This window comes from Balaenoptera physalus (assembly GCF_965194825.1).
Source record: "Balaenoptera physalus genome assembly, chromosome: 13".
Lineage (NCBI taxonomy): Eukaryota > Metazoa > Chordata > Mammalia > Artiodactyla > Balaenopteridae > Balaenoptera > Balaenoptera physalus.
The window spans coordinates 74194792-74207000 of record NC_138892.1 but is presented as its reverse complement, the minus strand read 5'-3'; the positions used below and the strand labels follow the sequence as shown (position 1 = coordinate 74207000).

Here is a 12209-nt window from a genome sequence, read left to right as displayed (position 1 = left end):
CTCTATGCCCACTTTCTGGAAAGTTTTTATCATAAATGGATGTTGAATTTGTCAAAAGTTTTTTTCTGCATCTATTGAGATGTTCATATTGTTTTTATTCTTCAATTTGTTGATGTGGTACATCACTCTGATTGATTTACCGATACTGAAAAATCCTTGCATCCCTGGGATAAATCCCACTTGATCATGTTGTATGATCCTTTTAATGTATTGTTGGATTCGAACTGCTAGTATCTTGTTGAGGATTTTTGCATCTATGTTCATCAGTGATATTGGCCTGTAATTTTCTTTTTTAGTGGTATCTTTTTCTCGTTTCTTTATCAGGATGACAGTGGCCCCATAGAATGAGTTTGGAAGTTTTCCTTCCTCTGAAATTTTTTGGAACACTTTCATCAGGTTAAGTGTTAGTTCTTCTCTAAATGTTTGATAGAATTCGCCTGTGAAGCCATCAGGTCCTTGACTTCTGTTTGCTGGGAGTTTTTAAATTACAGTTTCAATTTCAGTGCTTGTATTGGTCTGTTCATTTTTTCTAATTTTTCCTGGCTCAGTCTTGGGAGACTGTACCTTTCTAAGAAGTTGTCCATTTCTTTCAGGTTGTCCATTTTATTGGCATACAGTTGCATATAGTAGTCTCTTATGATCCTTTGTATTTCTGTGGTGTCAGTTGTAACTTCTTTTTTGTTTCTAATTTTATTGATGTGAGTCCTATCCCTTTTTTTCTTGATGAGTCTGGCTAAAGTTTTATCAATTTTGTTTATCTTTCCAAAGAACCATCTTTTAGTTTCATTGATCTTTGCTATTGTCTTCTTTGTCTCTATTTCATTTATTTCTGCTCTGATCTTTATGATTTCTTTCCTTCTACTAACTTTCGGTTTTGTTTGTTCTTCTTTCTCTAGTTACTTTAGGTGTAAGGTTGGGTTGTTTATTTGAGATTTTTCTTGTTTCCTGAGGTAAGATTGTATTGCTATATACTTTCCTCTTAGAACTGCTTTTGCTGTATTCCATAGGTTTTGGATCATTGTGCTTTCATTTTCATTTGTCTCTAGGTATTTTCTGATTTCCTCTTTGATTTCTTCAGTGATCCATTGGTTGTTTAGTAGCATATTGTTTAGCCTCCATGTGTTTGTGTTTATTATAGTTTTTTTCTTGTAGTTTATTTCTAATCTCATAGCATTGTGGTTGGAAAAGATGCTTAATATGATTTCAAATTTCTTAAATTTACTGAGGCTCGTTTTGTGGCCTAGGATGTGGTCATTCCTGGAGAATGTTCTGTGTGCATGTGAGAATAATGTCTATTCTTCTGCTTTTGAGTGGAGAGCTCTATAAATATCAATTAAGTCCATCTGTTCTAATGTGTCATTTAAGACCTGTGTTTCCGTATTGATTTTTCTGTCTGGATGATCTCTCCATTGACCAAAGTGGGGTGTTAAAGCCCCCCACTATTATTGTGTTAGTGTCAATTTCCCCCTTTATGACTGTTAGTATTTGCCTTATGTAGTTAGGTGCTCATAAGTTGGGTGCATATATGTTTACAATTATTATATCTTCTTCCTGGATTGATCCCTTGATTGCTATGTAGTGTCCTTCTTTGTCTATTATAACAGTCTTTATTTTTAAGTTTATTTTGCCTGATATGAGTATTGCTACTCCAGCTTTCTTTCAATTTCCCTTTGCATGGAATACCTTCTTCCATCCCCTCATTTTCAGTCTGTATGTGTCCCTAGGTCTGAGGTGGATCTCTTGTAGACAGCATATAAACGGGTCTTGTTTTCATATCCATTCAGCCAGTCTGTTTTTTTTTTGGTTGGAGCATTTAACCCATTTACATTTAAGGTAATTATTGGTATGTGTGTTCCTATTGCCATTTTCTTAATTGTTTTGGGTTTGTTTTTGTGGGTCTTTTTTCTTTCCTTCCTCTTTTGTTCTCTTCTCTTGTGGTTTGATGACCATCTTTAGTGTTGTTTGGGGGTTGTTTTTTCTTTTTTTGTGTGTATCTATTGTAGTTTTTGGGTTTGCTGTTCCTATGAGGTTTTGATATAGCAGTATCTATATGAGCAAGGTTGGTTTAAGTTGCTAGTCTCTTTCCCACCTAGAGGAGCTCCTTTAGCATTTGTTGCAAAGCTGGTCTGGTGGTCCTGAATTCTCTTAGCTTTTGCTTGTCTGTAAAGCTTTTGATTTTTCCATCAAATCTGAATAAGAGGCTTGCTGGATAGAATATTCTTGGTTGTAGGTTCTTCCCTTTCATCTCTTTAAATATATCTTGTCATTCCCTTCTGGCTTGCAGAGTTTCTGCTGAGAAATCAGCTGTTAAGTTGATGGGAGTTCCTGTATATGTTATTTGTTGTTTTTCCCTTGTTGCTTTTAATAATTTTTCTTTGTCTTTAACTTTTGTCCATTTGATTACTATGTGTCTTGTCATGTTTCTCCTTGGGTTTATTCTGCCTGGGACTCTCTGCTCTTCCTGGACTTGGGTGGTTTTTTCTTTTCCCATGTTAGGGATTTTTTCCACTATAATCTCTTCAAATAATTTCTTGGGTCCTTTCTCTCTCGTCTCCTTCTGGGAACCCTATAATGCAAATGTTGGTGCATTTTTGTTTTTCCAGTGGTCTCTTAGGCTGTCTTCATTTTTTTTCATTCTTTTTTCTTTACTCTGTCCTGTGGCAGTGATTTCCACCATTCTGTCTTCCAAGTCACTTATTCCTTCTTCTGCCTCAGTTATTATGCTATTGATTCCTTCTAGTGTAGTTTTCATTTCAGTTATTATATTGTTCATCTCTGTTTGTTTGTTCTTTAATTCTTCTAGGTCTTTGTTAAACATTTCTTGCATCTTCTCGATCCTTGCCTCCATTCTTTTTCCAACGTCCTGGATCATCTTCACTATCATTATTCTGAATCCTTTTTCTGGAATATTGCCTATCTCCACTTCATGTAGTTGTTTTTCTGGGGTTTTCTCTTGTTTCTTCATCTTGGACATAATCCTCTGCCTTTTCATTTTGTCTGTCTTTCTGTGATTGTGGTGTTCATTCCATAGACTGCAGGACTGTAGTTATTCTTGCTTCTACTGTCAGCCCTCTGGTGGATGAGGCTATCTAAGAGTCTTGTACAAGCTTCCTGATGGGAGGCACTGGTGGTGGGTAGAGCTGGGTGCTGCTCTGGTGGGCAGAACTCAATAAAACTATAATCCACTTGTTTACTGATGGGTAGGGCTGTGTGTCCTCCCTGTTGGTTGTTTGGCCTGAGGCGACCCAGCACTGGAGCCTACAGGCTTTTTGGTGGGGCTAATGGAGGACTCCAGGAGGGCTCACACTAAGGAGTACTTCCCAGAACTTTTGCTGCCTTTGTCCTTGTTCCTGCGGTGAGCCAGACACCCACCTGCCTCTGCAGGAGACCCTCCAGCACAAGCAGGTAGGTCTGGTTCAGTCTTCTATGGGGTCACTACTCCTTCCCCCTGGGTCCTGGTGTGCACAAGACTTTGTGTGTGCCCTGCAAGAGTGGAGTCTCTGTTTCCCCCAATCCTATCAAAGTCCTGCAATCAAATCCTGATGGCCTTCAAAGTCTGATTCTCTGGGGAGTCCTCCTCCCATTGCTAGACCCCCAGGTTGGAAAACCCAAGGTTGGGCTCAGAACCTTCACTCCAGTGGGTAGACTTCTCTGGTATAATTGTTCTCCAGTTTGTGAGTCACCCACCCAGCAGTTATGGGATTTGATTTTATCGTGATTGCACCCCTCCTACCGTCTAATTGTGGCTTCTCCTTTGTCTTTGGATGTGGGGTATCTTTTTTGGTGAGTTCCAGTGTCTTCCTGTCAATGATTGTTCAGCGGTTAGTTGTGACTCTGGTGCTCTCACAAGAAGGAGTGAGCGCACGTCCTTCTCCTCCCCATCTTGAACCAATCTCCAGTAGATGTCTTAATCTAGAAGTCTTTATTCAATTTCACTGCAATATGTAGAATAGTTTTTGATATATTATATACAATGCTTAGAATAGTGTGTATCTCACAATAGGTGCCTTTTAAATTTTTGTTGAAGAAATGACTCAAGGGATCAATGGTACAATAAAATTTTAAAAAACAATAGCAAGATGAGTTTCTCCCTCCAAGGACCATTACTTTTTCCCATAACCAAAGAACTGAATATCTTTCTTGTTAATTGATATCTTCTAATCCTCCTGATCAACCCAAAGAACTAAAAAGTGTGGTAATAGTTCTTATTATTAGGACTCTATTTTTCAGTAGATTTGGTCACTTTGCAATTACTGGAATTACATTGAGATGGACATGTTTTTAGGATGGATTATGTTTGTTTTTATTTACCATTTTGTAGATATATACAAGCCATCCAACTTTCAAGGCCTTATGTAACCAACAGTTCCTTCCTTGCTGTCACACCAAGCCTACTCCTTTCACAGCCCATTATCAATATGTGCTCTACACAGCATATGTCATCTTCACCTAATTAGTCCATAATATTATTGAACTGGGGTGAGCATTTGTAGCCCAAGAGAGTTTTGAGTTTCTCCAAACCCTATGATGCTAGAATCCACAATGTAGTAGGAAGAAACCAGACTTTTTATTTAAATCTATGAGATTCTATTAACCTCTACTGATCTATTATTAAATACTCTTTAATGACATTAACCTTCATATTTTTATTAAATGAAATAAAAAGATGTTGGAAATTCCCTGGTGGTCCAGTGGTTGGGACTCCATGCTCTCACTGCCTGGTTCAATCCATGGTCAGGGGACTAAGATGTGGGGTGTGGAATAAAAACAAAAACAAAGCAAAACACAGGAATTTTGAAAAATAAATAAATAAATAAAAATTTTTAAGGTGATGTTATTATGAACCTTTTCCATGGTAAAATGGCTGATGAAAGAGCTCTTTACAACTAACAGTAAGGTTGAGGTAGGAGTGCTATTGCAGAATAGGTATAACTTGTTGTATTTATAACTAAAAGGTCATATTTATCTTTTTTCTCCTCTGCAATGTGGTGAAGTCAATGTTTACAACCAGTCCATACATTTACAGACAGCCAGTTAATTTTCTGGTCTCACTAGGATGGCTATACGTATACTTGAACATATACTTTTGAACATGTACACATTAAAAAATCCTGTAGGGTGAAAAAGCATGAGAAGTGTTTTCCAGAATTCTTTATTCTTATTAAAGTATAATTAATATAAAATATATTAGTTTCAGGTATACAACAGTGATTCAATGTCTGTATACATTATCAGATGATCATCACAATAAATTTAGTCACCATCCATCCCTATAAATAGTTAATACAACAAAAAAAGTTAATACAATATTATTGACTGCATTCACCATGGTTTACATTAGATTTCCCATGGCCCATTCTCTTTATAACTGGAAATTTGTACCACCCAATCCCCATCATCCATTTTGCCCACCCCGAAACCCTGCTCCCTTCTGGCAACCACCGGTCTGTTCTCTGTATCTATGAGCCTGGTTTTGTTTGTCCATTTGTTTTGTTTTTTATATTTTGCATATATGTGAAATCATACAGTATTTGTCTTTCTCTATCTGACTCATTTCACTTAACATAATACCATCAAGTTCCATCCATGTTGTTGCAGATGGCAAGATTTCATTCTTTTTTATGGCTAAAATTTTGCATATTCTTTATCCATTCATTCATTGACAAACACTGTTTGTATCCCTATTGTAACATTTGGCTATTGTAAATAATGCTGCAGTGAACATAAGGGTATGTATATCTTTACAATGAGTGTTTTTTATTTCTTCAGATAAACCCCTAGAAGTAGAATTGCTGAATTTTATGGTAGTTCTATTTTTAATTTTTTGAGGAATCTTTAAACTGTTTTCCTTAGTGGCTGCATGAATTTACATTCCCTCCAACAGTTTACAAGTGTTTCCTTTTCTCCACATCCTTGCCAACACTTACTGTCTTTTTGATAATAGCCATTTTGACAGGTGTGAGGAGATATTTTATCATGGTTTTGGTTTCATTTCCCTGATGACTAGTGAAGCTGAGCATCTTTTCATGTGCCTGTTGGCCATTTATATGTCTTCTTTTGACAAAGGTCTATTCAGGTGCTCTGCCCATTTTTAACTGGATTTTTTTTTATGTTGAATTGCATAAGTTCCTTATATACTTTGAATATTTGCCCCTTATCAGATGTATGATTTGCAAATATCTTCTCCCATTCAGTAGGCAGCCTTTTCATTTTGTTGATGTTTATTCTTCACTGTGTAAAAGCTTGTTAGTTTGATATAATCCCATTTTTAATTTTCACTTTTGCCTTTGCCTGTGGAATCAGATTCAAAAAAATATCACTAAAATCAACGTCAAGAAGGTTACTGCCTATGTTTTCTTTGAGGAAATTTATGGTCTCAGGTCTTACATTCAAGGCTTTAATCCATTTTGAGTTAATTTTTTATATGGTGTAAAATAATGGTCCAGTTTTATTCTTTTGCATGAAGCTGTCCACTTTTCTCAACATCATTGTTGAAGAGACGACAAATCTCTTTTCCCTGTTATATATTCTTGCTTCCTTTGTCATAGATTAATTGACCATATAAGAATAGGTTTATTTCTGAGCTCTCTATTCTGCTCTATTGATCTCTGTCTATTTTTGTGCCAGTACCATACTGTTTTGCTTACTATAGCTTTGTGGTATATTTTGAAATCAGGGAGCATTAGTCCTCTGGATTTGTTCTTCTTTCTCAATTTGCTTTGGCTACTTGGGGTCTTTGGTGTTTCTATATATATTTTAGGATTTTTTTTAGTTCTGTGAAAAATATCATTGGTATTTTGATAGGGGTTATATTGAATCCATAGATTTCTTTGGGTAGTAGAGGCATTTGAAAATATTAATTTTTCCAATCCAAGAACATTGTTTATGTTTTTATTTATTTGTGTCTTCTTCAATTTTCTTCATCAATGTCTTATAGTTTTCATAGTACAAATTTTTCACCTCCTTAGTTAAATTTATTCCTAGGTATTTTATTTTTTGTTGTGATTGTAAATGGAATTGTTTTCTTAGATTTTCTTTCTGAAAGTTTGTTATTAGTGTATAGAAAAGTAATAACATATTAATTCTGTGTCTTTCATCTTTACTGAATTTATTAGTTCTAACAGCTTTTTGATGGAGTCTTTAGAGTTTCTTGTGCATAGTATCATGTCATCTGCAAATAGTGACAATTTTACTTCTTCCTTTCCAGTTGGTGCCATTTATTATTTTTTTCTTGCCTAATTGCTGTGGCTAGAATCTTTTTTTGTTTTTCTTTCTTCCTTTTTTTTTTTGCTGCAAGGATATGTCTTTTTTTTTGGGGGGGGGGGTGCTGTTTGTCTTTATTTTTAACCTTGCCAAGGAATCCAGCAATACAGATTTTAATTGTCTGGCACAGTCACTGACCAGAGCAATTTTCTCTGGGCTCAAAAAATTTGGGTGACATTTTGAGCAAATTTACTATCTCTTTTCTTTCAGGGTAAAAAATATTCTTTCTACCCATCATGACATGGTGCTGTCCTGGGAACTCCATCAAAGCACAGACTCACTAATCAAGTTTCTTTGCATAGGATTAAGATGGAAATGTTCATTTTTAAAAAATACAATCCACGTTTTCTTAAAATCTGTTGACATTATTCCATAGGAGGAGTGGGGAATCCAGTGTTACATGGAGATCATTGATCCCAGGGTGCGCAGACAGGGAGATAGCATTCAGGCTTGTTATAGTTGTTTGGTTTGGAATTTTTTTGTTCTTGCAGATCTGATCCTTCTTTATCCACTTGGTGCCTAGGGTTGGGGTTGGAGTAGGAGGGGGAAGTGAGCAGTCCTCTGACTGAGGGAGGCGATGGAGTGGAGGCCTTTGTTTTAAGACCACATTCTGATTATGTGGTTAGAATTTCCAATACTGTGTTGAATGACAGTGGTGAGAGTTGGCATCTTGTCTTGTTCCTGATCTTAGAGGAAAAGGTTTCAGCTTTTCACCATTGAGTATGATAGCTGTGTGTTTGTCATAAATGGCATTTATTATGTTGATGCATATACCACTATGTTGAGAATTTTTATCATAAATGGATATGAAACTTTTTCAAATGCTTTTTATGCATCTGTTGAAAGGATTATATGATTTTTGTCTTTTATTTTGTTAATGTGGTGTATCACATTGGTTGATTTGCAGATGTTGAACCATCCTTGCAGCCCTGGAATAAATCCTACTTGTTCATGGTGTATGATCCTTTTAATGCATTGTTGAATTCAGTTTGCTAATATTTTGTTGAGGATTTTTGCATCTGTACTTATCAGGCATATTGGCCTGTAATTTTTTTTAATGTGTGTGGTGTCTTTGGTTTTGGTATCAGGGTGATGCTGGCTTTGTAAAATGAATTTGAAAGCAATCTCTCTTATTCAGTTTTTTTTGAATAGCTTGAGAAGGATAGGTATTAAATCTTCTTTGAATATTTGGTAGAATTCACCAGTGAAGCTGTCTAATCCTAGACATTTGTTGAGAATTTTTTGATTACTGATTCAATCTCATTACTAGTAATTGGTCTATTTAGGTTTTCTATTTCATCATGATTCATGGAATTGGAAGATTGTAAATTTCTAGGAACTTATCCATTTCTTCCTGGTTGTCCAATTTGTTGGTGTATAATTGTTCATAGTAGTCTCATAATCATTTGTATTTCTGTGGTATAAGTTATAATGTCTCCTCTTTTATTTCCAATTTTATTTATTTGGCCCATCTCCTTTTTTTTCTTGCTGAGTCTGGCTAAACGTTTGTCAGTTTTGTTTATTGTTTTAAAAAACAGCTCTTAGTTTCATTGATATTTTTTAAGTTTTTAGTCTCTATTTCATTTATTTCCACTCGGATCTTTATTATTTCCTTCCTTCTACTAATTTTGGGTTTTGTTTCTTCTTCTTTTTCTAGTTCCTTTAAGTATAAGATTAGATTGTTTGAATTTTTTATTGTCTTTTGAGGTGGGCTTGTAATGCTATAATCTCCCTTCTTAGAACTGATTTTGGTGCATTCCATAGACTTTGGAATGTTGTGTTTCCATTTTCATTTGTCTCCAGGTAATTTTTGATTCTCAACTTGATTTCTTCAGTTACCAATTTGTTGTTCAGTAGCATGTTGTTTAGTCTCTTTGTGTTTGTGTTTTTCCTTGTGTTTTACAAGTTTTCTTCTTGTAATTGATTTGTACTTTCATATCACTGAGGTTGGAAAAGATGCTTGCTATGATTTCAATGTTCTTAAATTTATTGAGACTTGTTTTATGACCTAACATGTGATCTATCCTGGATAATGTTCCATGTGCACATGAAAAAAAAATGTGCATTTTTATGCTTTCAGATGGAATGTTCTCTATATATCTATTAAATTCATCTGCTTTTAATGTGTTGTTTAAGGCTAGTGTTTTCTTATTGATTTTTTGTCTGGAAGACCTATCCATTGATGTAAATGGGGTATTAAAGCCTCCTATTATTGCTGTGAATTTCTCCCTTTATGTGTGTTAATATCTGCTTTATATATATTTAGGTGCTCCTATGTTGGGTGCATAAATATGTACAAATGTTATTTCTTCTTGTTGGACTGATTCTTTATCATTATGTTATGTTGTTCTCTGTCATTGTTAGAGTCTTTGTTTTAAGGCCTATTTTGCCCAATAGGCCTAGTATTTTGCCTAGTACTGTTACCCCAGCTTTTTTTTGGTTTCCATTTTCATGGAATATCTTTTTCCATCCTTTCCGTTTCAGTCTCTGTGTGTGTTTTTATCTGTAGTGAGTCTCTTATAGGCAGCATATATATGGGTCTTGTTTTTTTTTTATCCATTTAGCCATGCTTTGTCTTTTGATTGGAGCATTTAGTCAATTTACATTGAAAATAATTGTTGTTAGGTATGTACTTATTGCCATTTTATTCCTTGTTTTCTGATTGTTTTTGTAGCTCTTCTCTGTTTCTTTCTTCTTCTCTTGTTCTCTTCCCTTGTGGTTTGATGACTTACTTTAGTGCTTTGTTTAGATTTCTTTCTTATTATTTTTTTTGTGTGTATCTGTTATAGGTTTTTGGTTTATAGTTACCATGTGATGTGTATATGTGTTTGTAGTTACTATGAGATGTGTATATATATATGTGTATATGAGATGTATATATATGTGTGTATATGAGATGCATATATATATATGAGAGAGAGAGCAGTCTATTTTGACAGTCAAGTTAGAACACATTTCAAAAACGCTATATTTTTACTCTTCTCCACATTGTTTCCATTGTCTTATTTTACAACTTTAATTTTGTGCATTTCTTAACTAATTATTGTAGTTAAAGTTGATTTAACTAATTTTGTCTTTTGACCTTCATGCTAGCTTTATAAGTGGTTGATCCACTACCTTTAGTTTGTTTGCCTTTACTATTGAGGATTTTTTCTTGCATATATTTTTTTATTTCTAGTTATAGCCTTTTGTTTCAGCTTAGAGAAGTAAGTCCCTTTAACATTTCTTGTAAGGCTGGTTTAGTGGCGATGAACTCTTTTAGGCTTTGCTTGTCTGGGAAACTCTTATCTCTCCTTCAACTCTGTATGACAACCTAGCTGTGTAGAGTATTCTTGGTTGGAGTTTTTTTTCCTTTCTGTCTTTTGTCCTGCAAAGTTTCTGCTGACAAATCAGCTAATAGTCTTATGGTGGTTCCCTTGTACATAACTGGTTGTTTTTCTCTTGCTGCTTTTAGATTTTTCCTTTATCTTTAATTTTCAATATTTTAATTATGTTTCTTGGTGTGGATCTCATTGGATTCATCTTGTTTAAAGCTCTCTTTGCTTCCTGGACCTGGATATCTTTTTTCTTTCCCAGGTTAGGGAAGTTTTCAGCCAGAATTTCTTCAAATAAGTTTTCTGCCAATTTTATTTCCTATGGCAGATTTCCTATGGTGAAAGTGGAATTAGGAATTAGAATATGTGTGAATTATATTGCTTTCCAAAATGTTTGCATCAAATTAGTAGGAGATAGGTATCCATTTTCACTAAAACAATGTTGTAATTTGTTGTAATTTTTAATGTCCTTTTTTGTTTGTATGTTAGTTTTGTTTTGATTTGGGGGGGCACTTCGCCAAGCAAAAGTGAAAATATTAAGGTTTTATTTAGTTTGCATCTTGGGTTCACTTGCAAAGATAACTTGTGTTAGAAATATGAATTGCCAGATGGAATCAGTGAGACCCTTATTTTGCTGTAGAAGTAATATAGTGAAAAAGAAAGAAAGTGAGATTTGGAGTTGAAACAACTATATCTGCTAATAAAATACAATTTTCTTGTTTTTTTTAAGAAGGTTATTTTTTCTCTTTTCAAAAAATTTTTTTTTCTTCCCCTAAACTAAGGGATGTTTAAAATCCAGCTATTCAATGATTTTTTTTATAATAAAATTAAAGGCATGTAAAAGGAAATCATCTGATTTATGTTGTCTGAATGAACTAAAAAATTTAATGTAACATGAGTAGTTGTTTCATGAACAAAAGTGCTCCTTTACATTCTTAAACATCTTTAATTTATAGAAAGCATTTCAAGTTCTTTCAAAATTCATTTTTATAGTTCTCCCTGGAAAGTTATTTGTCTTATGCATTTAGAACTTTCATTAGATTTACATCTCTCTTATTCTGTCCTTCCAACTGGACTTTGAGCTTCTCATGGGTTACATCCTTCCCTTTATAAGAATACCTTACATAGGACCTACTATAATCCTGGGGACATACAAACATTTGAATAGAATTCAATCGGCCTGATCATCATCTTATTAGGGAATATGATTAGAATGTTATATCTCCATTTTGCTGAGGAGAATCAGTATTACTGGGGACAGAGGAATTTTATCACATGATTCATTTCATAGGGCTTGGGGTATGGAGTGATGGTAGAGTGACAATGTTTTCTGATCTGTGCTCAGCTGGATGCTTTTTTATAAAAGGCCACTCTCTCAGGTTACTTTCCACAGTTAAACATCTTTTCTTTTAAGAGAGAGAGGAAGAGGCCATGTAACTGCCAGTTATACCTAAGCTATGTTTATTAAGTGTGTTGATATATGATCTCCAACATCTAGCAATTTGAGGGCTTCCCTGTTGACACCTTCAGGTTACCTGAGATTCCTGATTAAACCTCAAAAATAAAGGTAATATATATTTTTGTTTTCTGAAGTTACAGCTGTCTTGGAGCTCAGGGACTTCCCTGCCTGTG

The 12209-nt window shown here is 34.7% G+C and overlaps 1 protein-coding gene and 2 long non-coding RNA genes across 3 annotated transcripts in view; 2 read left to right on the top strand and 1 right to left on the bottom strand.

The window, feature by feature from the left end:
* The window catches only part of LOC309640502, an 875392-nt gene that overhangs the window by 335437 nt on the left and 527746 nt on the right, over nucleotides 1–12209 (top strand). The window lies entirely within an intron of this gene.
* Nucleotides 1–12209, top strand: part of LOC309640499 — a 133279-nt gene that overhangs the window by 3010 nt on the left and 118060 nt on the right. The gene's annotated exons all lie outside the window — the stretch shown is intronic.
* SLC2A13 (solute carrier family 2 member 13) overlaps nucleotides 7324–12209 on the bottom strand; it is a 447444-nt gene continuing 442558 nt past the window's right edge. Inside the window, exon 10 of the mRNA XM_082419253.1 lies at nucleotides 7324–10910. Within this exon, the coding sequence (XP_082275379.1) occupies nucleotides 10897–10910 (14 nt within the window). The 3' untranslated portion in view covers nucleotides 7324–10896. The remainder of the gene's footprint in view (nucleotides 10911–12209) is intronic.